The sequence below is a fragment of the Marmota flaviventris genome, chromosome 14 (assembly GCF_047511675.1).
Source record: "Marmota flaviventris isolate mMarFla1 chromosome 14, mMarFla1.hap1, whole genome shotgun sequence".
NCBI lineage: Eukaryota > Metazoa > Chordata > Mammalia > Rodentia > Sciuridae > Marmota > Marmota flaviventris.
Window position 1 is genome coordinate 37,707,936 of NC_092511.1, and position 21,438 is coordinate 37,729,373.

General features: G+C 43.0%; 1 protein-coding gene across 1 annotated transcript in view; it reads right to left on the reverse strand.

The window, feature by feature from the left end:
* Stpg4 (sperm-tail PG-rich repeat containing 4) overlaps positions 1–21,438 on the reverse strand; it is a 42,174-nt gene continuing 20,736 nt past the window's right edge. Inside the window, 3 exon segments of the mRNA XM_027934267.2 lie at positions 1–20; positions 23–122; positions 2,419–2,523. Coding sequence (XP_027790068.2) covers positions 1–20; positions 23–122; positions 2,419–2,523 — 225 coding nt within the window.

A 21,438-nucleotide genomic window follows, 5' to 3' on the forward strand; every position in this document is an offset into this window, starting at 1 on the left:
TTATTTTAATAGCCAATCGTGTTATTGAAGAAAAGGCTGTGTTCTCGGCCCATCTTGGCTATGGTTGGGTTCTGCTTAGGGAACTGTCTGGAAGATACATAGGCTCCTGGGCCTGGGGTTTTCTGAAACCAGAAAAGAAAATAAGACTGATGAGGCAGTGACACCAAAACCTGGCTGCTGGGTTGGATGTGGATGGTGGATGAGTCCCCTGTGCAGGGCCACAGGACCATACCAGCCTGGACTGAGGCCTGCGGGGTTTTTGAATTGGAGCGTAGGTGCCCTCGGAGCTGAGGCGGCTCCTGTCAGCATCACCATGTGGCTGGAGAGGGGCGGAGAAAAGGGCAGGACCATCCAGGGCCCACGAGAACCTGCTAGGGAAACAGGGTCACACCCCACCATACCTCAAGGCCCTCCACCTGCACAGCTCCTGTCCCAGGGAATGTCACCTGCCCTGCTCCAGTGACCTCCATCTAGAAACAAGTGGCTGGAGAGACCTGATTCTGAATCTGGATGGTCTAATTCCAGAGCCCAGGCTACCTCCCAAATATGGCTGAGTTTCTATCACTAACCCAGTGTGAAAACGCTAGGTGTTTGTCAAGTGGGGTCTGTGGCCCCAGGGCCCAAAGTGTTCCCAAGGGATCCACGAGCTCTTGTTTGTAACCATCAGGTTCCCATTTTGAAGAAACGGCATAATGATTGAGGACAAGCGTTTCAGAGTCCAACAGGCCTGGGTTTGAGTCCCAGTCCTACCTCCACTGGCTCAGTGTGACCCTGGGCCATCAATCAGGGCACAGTGCTTGCCGATAGGAGGGGATAGGGCTCACTGGAGTCCCTTCAAAACAGTCCGTACTTGGCAGGGCCTGTAACAAGCCTCCCACGCTTACCGCCCCCCATTCTCTATTACCACCTACTGGTCATTTCCATCCTTCCTCACAGTTGGCTGTCCCTTCAGGAGACAGTGAAGGTACAGACAGTGTTTGCCTGAGAGGGGAATGGAGCGGTCAGCCTGGTCAGCCCCAGAGGATGAGATCAGCTGCCTACAGAAGCCACTCTCAATGACAGCGTGTTTCCTTGCCAAGAGCAGAGCAGCAGCCTGGAAATCTAATCAAGTCTTGGCCACACGTCAAAGGAAGCGGAAGCCTTTATTAGTGCGATTAATGAGGATGCAACATGTGCGTGGAGTCCTGGGCGGCCAGGCCACAGAACCGGAGGGTCAGCAGGCCTGTGCCAGCAGCCACCCTACAGGAGGCTGCCAGTTGTGGCTCATCCACCCTGAAAACACCCAGCTTGACACCCCGTGCCCTCATTTCACTGTCACCAGTGAAATTCTGTGGTCCTTGGCTTCCATGAATATTTCCTGTAAGGGAGCACAGCAGGCCCTCTGGGTAGATGCTTCAAAATTAATGCTACACATGATGGTGTGTTGCTCAGTTTCCTGAGAGTTTGGTTAGCATGACTCAAGTCTTCCTGAGAATGCTCAGTCCTATGGGCCCTGACAAACATCTGTTTGGGGATCATGGTGATGTCACTAAGGTGGTAGGATCCTCCAGACCCCTGTTGTGAGTCACCCTGCGATTTTATTGGTTGGGCCTCCCCAGTACACCTCCAAAGAAAGGTCACACTGCAGTCCAGCCAGCTGCAGTGCAGCCCATCCTACCCAATGCCTCAGCTTCTCCCCATCCCCTTGAACCTTTAGAGAAGCTCCTCTCTTATAAGCAGAATTTATATTTCTGTCTTTCCAGTCATCTCAAATGAGTCTACAAACTTTCAAACTGGGGCTCAGGCTGAGCGGCAATAAGACCATGGGAATTAAAATGGTCTCTTGGCATCAAAAAATATTTTTAAAAAGCCACAGTTGATAATGTTTTTGTAATCATTCTTGGTCTTCTTGGGGCCTTGGAGACCCTGCACATCCCCAGAATCTGCTTTCTCCACAGAATCGGGCTTCTTCCTTTCTGTGAGTCCTTGGAGCAAGATGATGGCTCATGTCTTAAAGGTCCCCTTTTGGTTCGGCAATGTTTCTGCTTCAACGTTTTGCTTCCTTGAGCTCCAGGAAGCCACCCACAGAGACCATCAGTTCTGGATGGCTGGAGGTGGCCATGAACACTGCTCACTGCAGTCCATTAACAGTGCCCTCTCAAAGCATCCAGGTCACAGCACCAGTGGCTGACGACCATGCTGGCTATTTTCAACCAACCCATAATTCAGCTACAGTCTTCGGGCCTAGAGTCACCCTGGGTCTGAGGCTGGCTGAGGCTTGCAGATGCTGGAGCTCCATGCTCCTTCCTGCCTGACAGGCCACACTCAGGACTGTAGGTGATTGTACTCCCTGTCCCCCACCTTCTACACCCAGGGAATCTTAAGACACCCCCCCCCCCAGCCACACCTCTGGGGATGTCTGTCTTTTAGAATACTCACTGAATAGCTGGGCTTGAACCGGGGTACTCTGGATTGAAAACAAGAAGTAATGGAACTTGGTGAAGGTATTTTTACATTATAGTGACCTGGTCCTGGGCCTTCGCGCTGGAGGACATAAAAAAATAAAAATAAAAAATAAGAAAGTTTTACTATTACTAATGCTTGATATATTTTATATATATGTAATAAATAAAAATATATAATATATATCTTACATGTTATATATATATATATATATATATATATATATATATATATATATATATATATATAATATATATAATATATCTTATATAAAATCTCAAGCCTTTTACAAATAAATACATGAGTTCATATGATACGGTTTTAAAAAAAATTCCCAGATTTGGACTTGAGAGATCACACTAAGGTATGACCTGGAAAATGGGAAGTGGGAATAACACCTGAGAGCCCTCCTTAGCTGCCTCATGCATAATGTGAGGGCTGGAGAAGACAAAGTGACCTTATCCCTTTGGCCCTGTCAGGGGAACCACCTTCCCACACACAGGCCCCTGTTCCCATCCCCGCGCCTCCCGCCACGCTTGCTGCTCTGAGCCGTTTGCTTCATAAAGCACACTTATTCCTTCATATAAATGCAATATCTGTTTTATGAGTCCTAAAAAGTATTCACAGCAATTCACTGAAATAAGCTGTGAGATTAACATAAATGAATGAACACAACTAAAAAGACAAACACTCCAATAGAAAAATCAGCGTAAGGCAACTCACAGAGACAAAACACAGATGTTCAATGAGCGCGCTGCGGGGAAGAGGGCTTCCACCACATTAATCACCAAGTAAGGTCTAATTAGGACAGTGACATTCTCTTTTTGGAAGACAGCATCTAGAACAAAGGCTAAGAAAGAAAGGAGAGAAAGATAAAGGAAGGAAGAGATGCAGGGGAGGGAGGGAGAGAGAAGGAAGCAGGGGAGGAAGGAACCCAAAGATTTAACAACAAGCTCAGGCCCGGCTACAGATGCTGGTGGAGTATAAATCCAATCAACCTTTTCTGTAGTGCAATCTGGAAAGATGTGAAATGGTTTAAAAATGAACTTGCCCATGCAGAGGGAGGGAGGCAAAGAAGGAAGGAGCGATCACCAGGGTGCTGCAGGGTCCAGGAGAAAAATTATGAGTCCTGAGCCTAGATAAAGGAGGGTGGGGACTGCAGATGGCAGGGAGAGGACAGGGGAGGGAAGAGGAGAGGGACCACCCAAAAACACACACTGCTGACGTGGTGACAACCTTTTCCTTTTCCCCAGTAATTCACTTTTTCCTCTCCCATTTTCAAGTAGCCAGAGTTCACTGCCTTAGGGGTGGGACCCCACAAACCCCAGAAATGAGCCCTTCTGGCATGATGTCTTGGATCTGTTTCTAAATAATGCAGGAATTGGGGGGGGGGAACAGGTGGGAGAACGGATGGGTTAAAAAATGGCCAGGGGTTGACCATTGTGGAACGGGCACATGAAGCTGTAACATAGTGCTCTATACTATTATATATATATTTATTTGTTTGTTTATGGTAGCAGGGATTGAACACAGGAGTACCTGACCACTGAGCCACATCTCCAGCCTATTTTTATTTTTAATTTTGAGACAGAGTCTCACTAAGTTGCTTAGGGCCTTGCTAAGTTGCTGAGGCTGGCTTTGAACTTGCCATCCTCCTGCCTCAGCCTCCCAAGCTGCTGGGATTACAGGCCTGCGCCACCATGCCTAGCTATGTAAGTGTTTTTAAAGTTTTCACAATATAAAGTTTAAAACAATGTATATTTATTATTTTGACCCAGCTATTCCACTTTTAGACATTCATCCTAAGAAATAATTGAGAAATGTTTACAAATATGCACCCACCAAGACATTCAGTGTAACATTACTTTAAAAGTTTAGAAATAAACTAAATGACCAGTGATGGGTGCCTGGTTAAACAGATTGATTCTTCCATCCAGCTGTCCAGTGTTGATGAAACTTTATAGGCATAAAAGGATTCCCAAATATCATTAAGTGAAAAATGTAACCTTAAAATGTGTTTATAAAAATATTTCAGGGGCTGGGGTTGTAGCTTAGTGGTAGAGCACTTGCCTAGCAAGTGCGAGGCCTGGGTTCGATCCTCAGCACCATATAAAAATAAGTAAATAAAATAAAGGCATTGTGTCCAACTACACCTAAAAATTAAATATTAAAAAAAAATTTCATTGGGCTGGGGATGTGGCTCAAGCGGTAACGCGCTCGCCTGGCATGCACGGGGCGCTGGGTTCGATCCTCAGCACCACGTAAAAATAAAATAAGGATGTTTTATTAAAAAAATAAAAAAAAAAAAAAATTTCATGGCTTGGGTTGTGGCTGAGTGGCAGAGTGCTTGCCTCACACATGTGAGGCACTGGGTTCGATCCTTAGCACCGCATAAAAATAAATAAACAAAATAAAGATATTGTGTCCATGTATAACTAAAAAATATTTTTTAAAATTTTTAAATGACTTATACATGGATGGTAGCTTTCTCCAGGTGATGGCATGTTAAGTTAAAAAGGAAAAAAAAAATTTTCTGCTTATCTGCCTTTTGGGGCAGGGGGTGAGGGATAGATACCGGAATTGAACTCAGGGGCACTCAACCACTGAGCCACATCCCCAGCCCTATTTTGTATTTTATTTAGAGACAGGGTCTCACTGAGTTACTGAGTGCCTCACTTTTGCTGAGGCTGACTTTGAACTCACGATCCTCTTTTCTCAGCCTCAAGCTGCTGGGATTACAGGCGTGCATCAACACGCCCAACTTTCTTATCTATCTACATTTAAAAATTTTTCTGCAATGAATATGAGTGTTCTTGAAAAATGAAAAAATACTTAAGGTAAAAAAAGGGAATATGGAAATTGGGTAAATAAAAATAAGGAATTAAAAAAAAACAAAGATAAAGCCAACAGTAAGGTTAGAACAGAGCCATATATTGTGTACCATCCTTCTGGTAACTGAAGCTGGTCACAGATGAGCCCTGGGGGCTGGGGGGTAGCAGAACAAACACTGGACTGCAGACCTCCTGCAAGATTTAAGAGCCAGGATTTCCTGTTTGCTCTAGCTGGTGGCACAGAAATGTAATTAGGACTGCCACTCTCAATTATTCTACCATGAATGGAATATGTTATTAACAGACACGCACAAGCCTAATAAATCAAGGGACAGATGCACCTCCTTGTTTTATACCTCATGACAGAGAGATGAAAGGGGTAATGTTTTCAAACTATGCATACATGTGACAAAGGTCCCTATCGAGGTGAGGTTCTCTGGTGTGCACTCTGCACCAACATTGAAGAAATCATAAACACGAGGAAGCACAAGCCCCGGGAATCCAGTTGTGCAACCTCTGACTGTAATAGTGCAGCTCTGAGCTGGATAGGTAGCTGGCTAAAGATGCCGCTGTGTGCACCATCAGTTCCACACCTACGACTGCCCTGCCCCTGCTCCCAAGCCTAAAGTGGCTTTCTTTCTGAGCTTCCAGATCACGGGTCCCTTAGAAGTCTGAGTGTCAAGTGCAATGAAGCACTGATGAGGTCCCATGCCATCCAGCAGCTGCCCTGCATGGGCTGGGTCACCTGATTCAAAGGAACTGGGTCATGGAACAGAAAGAAATTACTGCCACTTGCGGCAGATGGAATCCTTAAGAGGGAAACATTAGGGAAGTGGGTCCAGACCCAAGTACATATTTCAAAAGCCACAGGAATGCTGCGGCAGAGCCTTGACGGCTCTGAGACTGGTCACTCGAGGGTCCTGCAATAGCCAGGAAGCAGCTCTGGCAGGGTCCTGGCTGCAACCCCACCTGAGGGCGTTGTAACTGGGCAGAGGCTTGGGATGTATCTTTTCTGGACCCAGTTCAATGGGAGGGTGTTTAAAACAAGGAGGACATTTGTAGTAGGTCTGTTTTGAAGTTGAGCACTCTGCTCCCTGGTGTACCAGGGATCACTGAGGGTGATCCGGGCTTTAGTCCCACACCGTGTGATGTGCATGGGAAGGGAGGCCTCCGGGTTCAGCTAAGCCCTCGGCACCTCTCACACAATCCCATGGCCCGTTCCCTACACCTTGCTTTTGTCAGGGCTTTGCTGTGGCAACTCGGGATTTTCCAAAGCCAAACCTCTCAGAGGAGAACAGAATAGCCACCCAATTAAAGTCCCAGGACTTGACGCCAAGAGAAACTTCAGGAAAGGTGTCATGGGACCATCCCTCTGCTTTTGGGGCCTAATTCCAGCTCAACCCTACTGCTACCTGGTAGTGTCATTGTCTTCCCTTTGAGAAAGTCCTATTTGACTACTAGTTTCTTTCTTTCTTTTTTTTTTTCCTTTTTTTTTTTTTTGTTTTTGTGCCAGGGATTGAATCCAGAGGTGCTTAACCAGTAAACCACATCCCCAGCCCTTTTTATATTTTATTTTGAGACAGGGTCTTGCTAAGTTGCTGAGGCTGGCTTTGAAGTTGCCATCCTCCTGCCTCAGCTTTGTGAGGCACTGGGATTACAGAAGTGCACCACCGTACCCAGCTGGTGCCCATTTTTTAAATACCTTTATTTATTTTATTTTTATGTGGTGCTGAGGATTGAACCCAGTGCCTCACACTTGCGAGGCAAGTGCTCTACCACTGAGCCACAACTGCAGCCCCACTAGTGCCCATTTTTTAAAAGGGAAAATTTAGACAGACAGACAGACACACACACACACACACACACACACACAAAGCCACATGAAAGCAAAAGGAGAGTTCTACAAACTGAGGAATGACAAATGTTCCAGCAAAGGACCACAAGCTAGGAGAGACACATGGAGCAAACTGTCCCTCATTGTACCCAGAAGAAACCAATGGGGACTTGTGGGAGGCCAACCTTACACGTGACTGAGTTACACTTCCCGGCTGGGTGCTGAGGCTCTCAGTCGCAGAAATGTGGCACCCTTCTTGAGTGCGAGGGTCGGTGTCTCGTGCATGGGTGTGTCTTGCTACAGCCCCATGGGTGAAGCTATGTTCACCTGTTCCTTTGTAATATAACCCCTTGCCCTGTTTAGGATAGAATCTTCCATGGAAGTGCCTTTGTGTGTGTCCCCTTCTCTTACTGTGCCCTTGGATGTGGCCTACCCAGGTGTCAGTCAACCTGCTGACAGTGGACATCATGAAGATAGACTCACCCCCCTGAAACCTGACCCCTTGCCTCATTTGAATAGCTTCTCCTCAATAAAAGGGGTCAGCACGTGCTCTCGCTCTCTTTCTGCGGACCCTTAAGGTCAGAGGAGCCGTCACAGCGACCCCAAAGAAAAAGGTATTTGTGTCTCTTGTGTGGTTATTTCGTGCAGCTCAGTTAGCCCAGTTTAACTGGAGTGACCCCTGAGCCTTTTAGTCGTGAGAACAGAAACCCAGCAGGGACTGATCTAGGACTTCTGACCTGCAGAACTGTGAGACAACAAATTTCTGTTGTACTGGTGTGAATACCCAATTTGTGGGACTCTGTTACAGCAGCCAAACAAATACATGAGTGTCCAGCTCATTTCTTCATCCAACTGACATACGATGTTCCGGGTAGTAGGCTGGAGGCTGGGCATATGATTGTCTCCCGATATCAGTCTGCCCTTTTCTTAGTGTCAGAACAATTTTAAACTGGGCCCATGTCTTCCCAGAATAGTTTCGATCTCCCAGCCTCCCTGGCATCCAGGTGTGGCCACACGACTCATTTCAGAGGGAGGAGGGAGGTGGAAGAGGTGTGTGCAATTCCAAGGAGCATCCTTAAGGAGATGCACGGTGCTCCCTCCCCACCCTCCTTCCTGCCAGCTGGCCCTGCGTCCTCCACTCTCTGCGACCATTGGAACAAAAGCTATGCTCAGCACAGCAGCACGGAGGAGAAGGGTGCTATGGCCTCGCCACACCAGCCCACTACAGGGGGTTTACAGAAGAGAAATAAATTCCTACATTGTTGATAATGTTATTATCAAGGTCCTCTGTTCCTAGCAGCAGAACTAATGGACAAGATGAGCATGCATTCCCTATTTTCATGGGTTTATACTTACAAAATATGTATATATATAATCACAAGCATGTGGAGTGTCACACACAGGGATGGTAGGATGAAAGAGGGTACACTAATCTGATCCCTGGTCCTCCAGAATCCCCTTGAGAACTGCATCTGAGCTGAGACTAAAAGAAAAATGAGAGGGCTGGGGATGTGGCTCAAGCGGTAGCACGCTCGCCTGGCATGCGTGAGGCCCGGGTTCAATCCTCAGCACCATATACAAACAAAGAAGTTGTGTCCGCCGAAAGCTAAAAAATAAATATTAAAAAATTCTCTCTCTCTCTCTCTCTCTCTCTCTCTCTCTCTCTCTCTCTCTCTCTCTCTCCTCTCTCTCTTAAAAAAAAAATGAGGAAAACTTTGTAGGGCAAGAAGACTGGAGGAAGGGTTAGTGTAGGAAGCCGCGGTAGGGAAGTTAGCAGGGGACAAAATGGACAAGGTCTTGAGAACAAGCCTAAAGAGAGGAACATTATTCATTTGAACCCTGCTGGACAAATGTGCTGCATTACAAAAGTCAAATAGTAAGCGCTCAGTGGCCTGTTCTGATTTAATTAGCAGAAAGACCAAAAAAAGCAAGTGATTAGTGGTCCAGGGATAGCTTAATATGTATGCAAGCTAACAGTGGGACTTCTCCTCCATTCAACCTTCTGAACCCTGAGTGTCCCAGGGGGTTAGGGACTACTGCTGGGTTGAATATGTCAAATCCCAGTCCAACAAAGCCTAATACTCAAGCCCACAAACATTCACTGAAACCTGCTGAGTGCCAGGTATGTATGCCAGGGGTTCTGGCAGAGGTGAAAAACATTTGGTCTAAGATCATTGCCTTCAGGGTGCCTGAAATCTAGTTGTGAACACAAGAACAAAATTTTCAGTAAAAGGAACAAGAATTAAAGAACAACAATAAAACAAATGCTGGTGGAACATAACTAAATGTTATATGAGAGGTATGAGCTAGGACTTAGGATGAGTTTGCATCCAGTTTGCAGTGAGAAGAGGCCACAGAGGGAGAAGGCTCGGTAGAAAGGGCTGGAGAGCTGCCCCTTGAAGAAAGGAACGAGGTTGATGGACAGGGAGGGAAGGATAGCTGAGGGCAAGGCCACAGGTCAGTCAGGCAGAGACCAGTGTCACGGGATGGGATGTGGTACTCCCTTGTCAATATTCAAGAAGAAACTTTTATTCAATGCTGAGGATCACATGCTGGGCAAGCACTACTCAAGAAGGGACTTCTGCCCGGTGCGGTGGTGCACACCTGTAATCCTCAGCGGGGAGGCTGAGGCAGGAGGATGGCTAGTTCAAAGCCAACCCTCAGCAAATGCGAGGCACTAAGCAACTCAGTGAGACCCTATCTCTAAATAAAATACAAAATAGGGATATGGCTCAGTGGTCGAGTGCCCCTGAGATCAATCCCTAGTATCAAAAAATAGAAGGGACTTCTAATCATCCCAGTTAGCCCTATTTCCACAGGTTCCTCATTCATGCACTTAACCAACCAAGGACCAAAAATATGTTTATTTTTGTTGTTGTTTAATGTGATCTCAGCTACATGCAAGACGGTACACTGAAGCTACTGAAGCTGAGGCAGGAGGATTGCAAGTTCAAGGACAGCAACAGCAATTTAACAAAACTGCCTGTCTCAAAGTGAAATCTAGCCAGGCGTGGTAGTGCACATCTGTAATCCCAGTGGCTCAGGAGGTTGAGATAATAGGACCGTGAGTTCAAAGGTGAGGCTCTAAGCAACTCAGTGAGATCCTGTTTCTAAATTTAAAAAATACAAAATAGGTTGGGGATGTGGCTCAGTGGTTGAGTGCTCCTGAGTTCAATCTCTAGTACCCCCCCCCCCAATAAAAGGTGAAATCTAAAGAGGCTGGGAATGTAGCTCAGTGGTAGAGCACCCCTGGGTTCAAATCCCCAGTTTTTTCTTAAAGCGTTTTTTTCTAGATTTTTTTCTTATTATGATTCCCGAAACAAAGAGAGCATAATAACTATCTATACAGCATTTATATTGTATTAGATATTATAAAGAATCTAGAAATTATATGCAGTATACATGAGAAGGAACACAAGTTATATGCAAACTCTGCTGTTTTATATAAGAGACTTGAGCATCCATGGCTTTTGGTATTCAAAGGGTTCCTGAAATCAATCCTTAATGGATACTGAGGTATAACTGTATTATACTGCAAAATTTGAGCTTATATAAACACATGGGGAAAAAGTCACACAGCAAAACTTTTATCCTAAGATATATGACCTAAATGTTACTTCACAGTAACCAACTTTATTGCTAAATCTATTTTTATAATATCATCTTTCTCCAGAAAATATACACATTCCATATCTCAGGTGAAGAATCTCTTTGCACCAATTCACAGATATATGTCAACAGATGTTTGCATAGGCTTCTCTCAGAAAAATGCAGTGAGGGACTTGACATTCAACTTTCTCAACAGTTACTTAGTTGCTTTTTACATGTGTAGTAAATTGAGAAAGGATTTCCACAATTTTATTGCAGAGTTAAACTTTTCAATGTCCCTAAGCATTTCCAGTCTCTGCAAGTCTTTGTCAACGTGAAGCATCTGTAGGCAGGTGCTTGTTTTCCGGGCTCCTCTCCAGCCTGCTCCAGCAGACAGGCTCCCGGCTGCCAGCCATCTCTAGCTGGCAGAGTCGCTCAGTCACCTGCTCTCATCTCTTCCTCATGACAGCCTGGTGTGGGAGGCCTCGGAGGCTCAGCAAGATTAGAACCAGTGACTTATCACCTTAGCCAGTCACTGGCCTTCCTGCTCGGTGCTGCAAGTAACAGTCCTCAGTTCTAAGTTGTGTTTCTTTAAAATCCTAATGCTAACGGGAACCTAGAAAGACCACAGAGTTCATTCCCATTTATCCTGGGCATAGCTTTCGGCTGATTGCACTGAAGAAAGGGTTGGAAATACATTTATGGTCCAAAATATTCATAAATAATATGTCTAAAGCACAAGAAGCCGCAGAACTGAATTTATTCTATGAGGTGGTAAAAAATGATAGCCCCAAAATTTGGTGTGTGTGATAAGCAGGAACATCCTGCCCAGAAAGAAAACAGGTGTCCGAGCAAGGAGGCTAGAATCCCCTCTTACCAGCTCATGGAGAGGTCATGTCCAAAGGATGGAGGAAGATAAAACACACCCAAGGGCTGCACCACAGCACCAATAAATGCTATGGTTTAAATGTTTGTCACCTTTGAAACTCATGTTGAGATTTCTGCCCTATTGGGAGGTATTAAGATGGTAGAAACTTGATCTGACTATGGTACTTAGAGGTGGGACCTCTGGGAGGTAATTAAGGTTAATAGAGGCCATAAAGGTGGGGTCCAAAATCCAATGGGACTGTGGCTTTTTAAGAAGAGGAAGAGACGTCTGATATAGGAGGCTTTTACCATATGATGCCTTGCGCCACCTGAGTACAACACAGTCCATGCCAGCAAGGACCCCATCATATGTGGCACCCAATCTCAAACTTCCCAGCCTTCACCACCATGAGCAGAATAGACCTCTTTTCTGTATAACTTTCTAAGTCTGAGGTGCTCAGTTACAGCAACTGATAAACAGACTAAGATACCACCCCCACCTTTATGTTTTTGATTTTTTGCTTAAGCTAATTTTGAATGGGTTTATGTCATTTGCCATGAAGGGGGGGAAAAAGTCCTATTTCATTTTTTAAAATTTCCAGTCAAGATTCTATTATAAGGGCTGGGGTTGTGGCTCAGTGATACAGCGCTTGCCTAGCATGTGTGAGGCATTGGGTTCGACCCCTGGCCCCACATAAAAATAAAACAAATAAAATAAAGGTATTGTGTCAATCTACAACTAAAAAATATTTTTTAAAAAAGATATTATTATAAGAAAGAAGTTCAGGAGATGTTTTACTCACATCTGGACAGTAAAACATCATTCTCCTGATGTTAATGCCATTGCAAATGCTGCACAGATTTTTTTAAGAAGAAAATTTTCCAGGATAGATATCTTTTCCTGAAAACTCTAGCATATCTGTAGCTTTATTTGAAATGCTATATTTTTCCAAAAATACTACCTACAAGTGAAATTCATCTTTAAGAAGATTGATACTGGAAACTGTTGTAATCATCTTGACTTCCAGATTCCATTCAAGCAGAAACCAATTTTCTGCTTTATTCAGTCAGACCATGTTTATTAGTTATTTTTCTGCTCCCCGTGGAATTTCAGACTGTCTGCTTAGTTTTTGTTGTTGTTGTTTGTTTTTGTGGTGCTGGGGATTGAACCCAGGGCCTTATGGATGCCAGGCAAGCACTCTACCAACTGAGCTATATCCCCAGCCCTCTGCTTAGTTTTTAATTGAACTAATTTCTTAAATGCAAAAACAGCTGGAATGATCCTGCAATCTCTTCTAATGCTGGTCGTAATGCACAGTATATGCCACAGGTCCGATACCCACTTTGAGCACTCCTTCTATTAAATGTGAACCAAAATAGACAAATCACATAACCGTCATTTGTGTCTATACAGACTCCTGTTTTTCTAATCTCTTTCTTATTTTTCATAGACCTGTCAGGTTTTAAGAAACACAGAAGCGCCTTGAAATATTTCTGACATCAAACAAAAGAAACCAGTTTTCATTTGACATTGTAAGATTTGTCAGGAAAGATGAGTGCATCTTGCCCTTTATTTTATATAAACTATGAGAAATTGTAATTGTAAAGAATCTTCTTCGCAAACATCAGATGAATGACTGGGTCCTAATTACGTAGTAGTAAGTGAGACTATTTTTATTTAAGAAACAGAACATTTTCTCGTTGACAATTTTAACGGCACTTTTCCCCAAACACTGTTTATTTTTTGCTTTCAAAAATTATATTTAGAAAAATAATGAAGGCAGTGGAAGACAAAGGAAATAAACAACCACTCTTAGTCACAGCACCTCAGCATAGCCAGTACAAGATTTCTGGTTCATTTCCTATTTTGTATATATGATCTTTCTTACCTTATTTTAATCATAACATATGCATCAATCTGGGGGGAGGTTACTGGGGATTGAAATCAGGGGCATTCCAATGAGCCATATACCCAGCCCTATTTTGTATTTTATTTAGAAACAAGGTCTCACTGAGTTGCTTAGTGCCTCAATTTTGCTGAGGCTGGCTTTGAACTCTTGATCCTCCTGCCTCAGCCCCTCTGCCCCCTCATTTCTTTTTTAAAGTTAATATGTGCGTTATAGGAAAAATAATAATATAAACAAAGAACAAAATCACCCAGTCACAAGCAGCTTAGTTGGACATGTCTCTCCAGGTTACAGATGCATTGGGTTTTTTGTTTTGTTTTGACGATTTCTCTTTTTAAAACCTTTGTTTTTATGTTTACGTGGTGCTGAGAATGGGACCTGGTGCCTCATAAATGCCAGGCAAACGCTCTGCCACTGAGCCACAGCCCCAACCCTGCAGACATATCATTTTTTTCCTGCATTTTCCACTACATATTAGATTATAAAAGTTTGGGATGCTATTTTATAATTTTTATAATAATTGTTTAAATGACTGCAAAATATTTCTTTGGGTGGATATGTAATATTCTTTAAAGATTCTTTAAAGATTATTTCCCTCAACCAGATAGTAAAGTGTTACAATTATTATCTTGCAATTACAAACGATTTCTTGATGACACTTTTGTATAGATGAATATTTCTGTGCTTAAGATGATTACTTGGGGGGATTCTCAAAGTAGAATTAGTGAATTAAAAGGTATAAGCAAAATTTATAGCTTAATATATATATTGCTAAACTGCTTTTCAAGGGGTTAGATTGATATCTACTCCCACCAGCAATAAATAAGAAAAGCACTGAGTCTCTAGTTCACATGCTAAGCAGATATTGGGGCAGGGAAAAGATTCAGAAAAATAAAATCTTCCTGACTTCATGTCACCTTAACAGGAGGATTAAATAAAGCCATCAATAGCCCCCATGTGTTCACAAAAGCTGGGCGGAATAACTGATATTCTTTTTTTTAATATTTTTTTTTTAGTTGTAGATGGACACAATACCTTTATTTTATTTACTTATCTTTATGTGGTGCTGAGGATGGAACCCAGTGCCTCACACGTGCGAGGCAAGCGCTCTACCACTGAGCCACAACCCCAACCCCATAACTGATATTCTTTTTTTTTTTTTTTAGTTGTTGATGGACCTTTGTTTTATTCATTTATTTATATGTGGTGCTGAGAATCGAACCCAGTGCCTCATGCATGCTAGGCAAGCGCTCTACCACTGAGCCACAACCCCAGCCATAACTGATATTCCTTATGCCCATATTTGGAAACACAATTCAGGAGGAAATAAACCATGCAATATTTCTGTACATCAAGAGACTTATTTAAGTCATTTATAACAAGAAAACCAATACTGGGAGGGATGAGGGGAGAAGAAACTACAAATGATAAATTTTGCCTTGTTCAAGTCCCTTGGATGAAAATGACTAGGATTTGTTGCAGTCTATTTTTTTTTTTTTTAATTCCTGTTTAAAAGCATCTTGGTACAAATAGACTTGCATCTTTTAGGCTTAGGATATGTAGGGCCTGATCTTATTAAGTGCTAAAAGCATTTGGTGGCTGGTAGAAGTTTTCAATACAATATTTTTCTGTGGGTGAAAAAAGGGACCTTATGGTAGAACATGTCCTCTGGCATCTACCTAAAAATGACACATACTCTGTCACTGTCTTTACTGGACAAAAAACTATCCACTATCAATCATTAAGTGAACAATGACCAAAAGAGCCAATAAGTATAGAACTTTATGTTGATCATTTGAAAGCTAAAAATCATTTTCCAGTCAAACTCCTTACTGACACCTTCTCCTGTGGGCCACTAATACTTTGGGGATAAAATGTAACTCACCGATCCAATCTCTGACACTGGGAACTAGAAGTCTGCAAAGTTTTGTTTGTTTTAAAACAAGTAAGAGTGGTTCCTCCACACTTGAGAGGACTTTGGGCACATGAGATCCGAGAAGATTTTTTGAGTTCAAAGTTGTTGGGTTTGTGTGTGTGTGTGTGTGTGTGTGTGTGTGTGTGTGTGTTTTGGTTTTCTTGCATTGAGCGGGGCGGAACCCAGAGCGCTCCCATGCTTGGCAAGTGCTCTAGCACTGAGCTATGCTCTAGCACTGAGCTAGTCCTCAGCCCCTTTGTGTATTTTTTATAACTAAACAAACAAACAACAACAACAAAAAAAAAACACAGTAATCTACTCTGCCCTCATTCAGTCACTAATGATTTTTTAATAGAGATTATAGTGCATTACTGATTAACAAATGTCAATGAGCTCCTTCTCATAGGTCACACAAAGAAAGGAGGAGAAATGGTTACCTGTATGTATCTTTTATAACTAGGCTTGTTCTCAAAAGAGGTAAGAGGGACCTGGCAACTGTCTGTGGGTCTGGACTCCATTGCACCAGATCTGCAGGTCAGGTTTCCAATGATTGCAGGTTTCATGTATACCAACAAAGAGGCAACCTGTCCTGAGTCAATAGGCTCAGATGACACTGTGACCGCACCATGCAACCAAATACAAAACACACTTCAGGAGAATTTGAGTTAAGAGTTTTTTAAAAATCAAGATTAAAAGCTAGAGGAAATTAAAGAGAATATCATGGCTCTAGAGGAAATATTCTAAGCAGTGGAGGAAATAAAAAAGGAAAAGATTCTTTTTTTTTAATGATTGAATTCAGGGACACTCCACCACTGAGCCATATCCTCAACCTTATTTTGTATTTTATTTAGAGACAGGGTCTTGCTGAGTTGCTTAGTGCCTAGCTGTTGCTGAGGATGGCTTTGAACTCTTGATTCTCCTGCCTCAGCCTCCTGAGCCAATTACAGGCATGTGCCACTGCACTGTGCAATATTCTTTGACTATAGAGTTTATACAAATCAACAGCAACAGCAAAAGATTACCTAAACTCGACCCAATAAACAACTGAGCAAAGACTGTGACCACAGTATTAGAGAAGACTCACAGGGAACTGGTTAAGAAATAATCAGCATGTGGAATTTAAGATCAGTCAGACATACTAAATCAAAATAATAAAATATTTTTATTATTATTTTAATATCAAATTAATATTTTTGAAATACTTTTTAAAATAACAATAAACAAGATTTACCCAGGCTTAGAGAAATCACATTCTCGGGGCTGGGGATGTGGCTCAAGCAGTAGTGCGCTCACCTGGCATGCGTGGGGCCTTGGTTCCATCCTCAGCACCACATACAAACAAACATGTTGTGTCCGCCAAAAAATAAAAAATAAATATTAAAATTCTCTCTCTCTCTCTTTAAAAAAAAAATCACATTCTCTTCTTTGCTGATGCAATATGTGTCGAGAACTTATACATAAGCTCTATCTAGTAAATCCTGTTTGTGACAATCCGTAAAAAATGATTTATAAATTTAGAAAAGACTGGGCATTGAGTCTCTGTACAACAGCATTAGGCTTTTCATCTAAGTATTCAGTAACAATGTTCTTGCATAACAAAGTTGTACATATAAACAAAAGTTGTCATAACATGAAAGAGTTCTTCAATGAACAACCACATATAAAAACCACACCCTATTCAAATATCTACCCTGCTTAACACTGGCATCCACCATCACTGACAGACTGGACTCTTTCAGTCAGTTTTCTTCCTCCATTTTTTTTTTTCCATTCAGTACTAGGGATTGAACCCAGGGACAGTCTACCACTAAGTTACATCCCCAGCCCTTTCTATTTTTGTTATTTTGAGACAGAGTCTCACCAAATCACCTAGGCTGGCCTTGAATTTGTGATCCTCTTGCCTCAGCGTCCTAAGGAGCTGGGATTACAGGCATGCACCATCATATCAGGCTCTCCCTCATTTTAAAATGATCATTCAACAAACCAGGCGTAGAGGGGTATGTCTACAATCCCAGTGGCTTGGGAGGCTGAGGTAAGAGGATCACAAGTTCAAAGTGAGCCTCAGCAATGTAGTGAGGCCCTAAGCAACTCAGTGAGACCCTGTCTCTAATAAAATACAAAAAAAAGGGTCGGGGATGTGGCTCAGTGGTGAAGCACCCCTGGGTTCAACCCACAATTCCAAAAGAAAGAAAGAAAAAACTAGAAATCTGGTCCCAACCCTCCCCAATTTCATTCCCCAAGACGACACTTTTTCCCTAAGAGCGTGTAGCATGCTGTACAGAACAGTGAACACAACATTTCACTGAAATAACACTTGACAGCTTCATTCATGCAACCAGCACTCTTCGAAACACCTTTTTGCATGTGTCTCTTTAGAGAATCCCAAACAACTCTTTTCAGCTCTTAGGTGTTCTTCTGACGGTTATCTTATTACTATGTTCCTACCGCTATTTCCTAATTTATATTTTAGAAATCATTTATTGAGTGCTTCCTGGAATAAATGAGAATATGGCTCTCTTGCTCTACCTACCACTCCTCTCGCCTCATTTACTCAAAATAGAACTTTAAGACACTAATCAATTGTTTACTAAATAAATATCACTTCTTGCCGAGCCATGATGTATATATAATGTTTTTCGTGGATAGCCTTCTGTCTTGCCTGGAGTTAGTGCCTATTACTTGCACATTTTGCTCTACTTATTTTCTCAGTTTCTTCCCATGATACCAGCGGTTCTTGAGCCCCTTTTCCTTAGAATCATTCCTTCTGGAATTCTCTACTTTCTTTCTCAATACGGATTTGGTTTTGTCTCAATCTGCTATCCAATGCTCCAACTGGGACAGCTCTCCATTATTCGCTCAGATGGATCCACTCTCTCCTGGATCCCATACCTTCCTATTTCTGGATTTGTTCCCTTGTTTTTGCTGTATTTTAAAAAAATAACTTGGAGCATCTTAAAAAAAAAATTAGCAGGTAATTTTTATGTATTCTATTTTGAAAATGTTTCTGTTTTGTTTTTACAATTAATGATGGTTTGGCTGAACATAGAATCCTAAATTGAAAATCATTTTTCCTTTCTCATTTCTCTGTGGATTCTAACTGTATTAAAACAACCCCAACAACTTCCCCTTCTATAACTTCCCCTTCTTCTCACTGAATTCTATTTTCAACTAGGTGTCCATTCTGTCTATCTCCAATTCTAGTTCATGTTAAAAGTTTTTATAGCTGTATATGTTGAGATCAGGCAACTGAATGGAAATCCAGTTTGTTTGTTTGTTTGTTTCCCTTGGGGTATTCTAAGTGTCAGGATGTGGTACTCTTTTCTCTGAATCACTGAGATCTTCCAAAGGATAAACTCCACTCCTCTGTGTGTGTGTGTGCGCGCGCGCGCGCTTCACTAGAGATTGAGCCCAGGGTATCTCACATGCTAGGTAAGCACTCTACCACAGAGCTATATCCCCAGCTCCAAACATATACATTTTGGGGGGATGAGTCTCACTATGTCGCCCACGTTGGCCTTAAACACCTGGGCTCAAACAATCCTTCTGATTCAGCCTTCCAAGTAACTGGGACTAGAAGCATGTGCCACTGTGCCAACTCTACCAATCTTTTGCCCAAGGGGCAAATACTAGATGGCCAGCATTCCACATGAGGAGAATGGGGTGGGGCCTCCAGACCCTATCATTCTGTATACAGCTTTAATTAAATCCCTGGTTTGGAGCGGTATGTCTCACCTTACCTTCCCTCCAAGCCCCCAGCCTTGCTGTGGTCGTAAGGGACAAATGGGCAGCCTCGAGCAGTTACTTTGGCACCACATCAACTTCTTACCACCTACAGACATTAAGCAAGTGGTTTTTGATGCCCTCTCCCTAGGCAGGACTGCATGGAGCCCAGGTTTCAAGGTCACTATAGACTGGGCATAAGTCCTAACTCTGCCTCTTAATAACCATGTGATCTCAGGCAATTAAACGAGACGGTCTGTGTCACTCACTGAGCATTATATTATGCCTGGCACCAGAGGACACTTAATAAATGGTAGTCAAAATCATTATCAAAGTTGACCCCAAGAGAATAACAGATTTATGTACTTCCTTCTTGTTCTAAGAGTCCCTAACAGTTCCATGACTGTGATGTTAATTTCTAGAACAATTAAACTGAATGATAAAATCAACCAAATAAGTTTTTCAGATAAAAGCTGCTTGGCACAGTATAACGAGCATTAATGAATGTTATGGCCAGAGGGTTGAAGACCTTCTTCTAGTAAGCTTCACCATGCTAACACAGCAGTCCACCATCTCCCACTGCTGGGATCAAGAGGGCTTGCTCTCTGCAGTTTACAAGTTTATGGATCTAAACCAAAACCACAAGTCTGCTCTGGTTTCCCTGTGCCTGAGTAGGACAGTCACAAAGAACAGCCCGGGGCTCGTTCTTTGTGTTGAAACATTTTCCATGAAAGTATTTTTTTTCTCTTTCTTGAAGGTCAGGATATTCCAAATCAGTGAATCACTTTTATATATAAAATGGAATGGATGGGGTGATAACAGAGAAAATGATAGAGTAAGAAACCCGCCAAATCTTCTCCATAAAAGCACAAGAACACTAGCAAAACGCTTCAGAATCTACCACCTTGTGCTATTTTACATGCCAGAATGCTCGTCTTACAGAACACCAACCCGAACTAAAAGAAAATTATTATTGTTTTTTTGTTTTGTTTTGCTTTTGAGACAGGGGTCTCATGATTCTGCCCAGGCTGGTTTTGAATTCTTGGACTCAAGCAATTCTCTGTCCTAACTTTTTGGGTAGCTGGGACTACAGGCCTGTGCCACCATGCCCAGCTCAAAGTAGATAAATAAATAAAATTATTCTTAATTGTGTTTTCCAGTACCTGGATCTCCAAAATCCAGATCTCTGGTGCAGTCTCCCCAGAAACCAAACCTCTGTCTCCCATAGGGAGGTGGGAAGGGAAGTAGCCTAGCAGCTGGAGCCAAGGTGGGGTTAGGACGTGCAGTGAAACTGGTCTGCAGACCTCCTGCTGCCAGCCCCCTACCACCTACAGGTGCCCAGTGCCTCAGATTCCTCAGTTTTTTCATCAGCAGGCTGGTGTTCCACAGAATCCAGGAAAAGTTCAGAAGACTTCACCAGAGAGCTGGACTCGGAGACACACTGTGAGTACAGGGGCCTTGCAACACAGCGAACTTCTGCACATGAATGGTGAGCTCCCAGGCTCCTTCCCCCACTCAGCACCCAGATCACTGGTGACTGGCTTACACCCCAGGGGAGACCCACGAGTCCTTCTGAAGCAACTGAAGTGTCCTAGAGACCTTCAGGTACAGACGTCCATGGACCACCAAAGGAAAAGCCAGATGGTCATCCCATCCGTTCCCCTGAAACTCACCTGCCGATAATCCCCACCTGTATTTATTTCTTATGGCTGTTGTAACTAATGACTATCCATTTGATGGCTTAAAACCACAGTCTCAAAACCTGTCATAGTTCTGGAGGATGATGTCTGAAGTCGGTTTCACTGGGCTAAAGCTGAGACATCAGCAGGACCAGGCTCACTCAGGAGACTCTGGAAGATTCTATCTCATGCCTCTTCCAGCTTCTGTGGCTGCCAACATTTCTTGGCTTGTAGCTACACCATGGCAATCTCCGATTCTATATTTGTACTGCCTGCTGTGCACGCGCGTGTGTGACATCTCCCCATCTCTCTTAAAAAGACCCTTGTGATTGCATTTAGACCCCACCCAGATAATCCAGGATAATCTCCCCATCTCAGAATCTTTAACTGAATGACATCTGCAAAATCTTTGCCATCTGAGGTAACACTTATAGGATCTAGGAATTAGGCCATGGGTACATATTTGGGGGCCATTACCTAGCCTACCACACCACCTGCATATAGTTTCCACTAAGCTTTTTAGTTTTTCACACGGAAATATTGAAATCAAAAGGTTTTTTTCCCCACCTTTATTGGATATCTGAATTTCTTAATATGAATTCTCTACTCCTGGCCATTGATGTTTTCCCTATAGATTGTTAAGAGAGTTTTATAG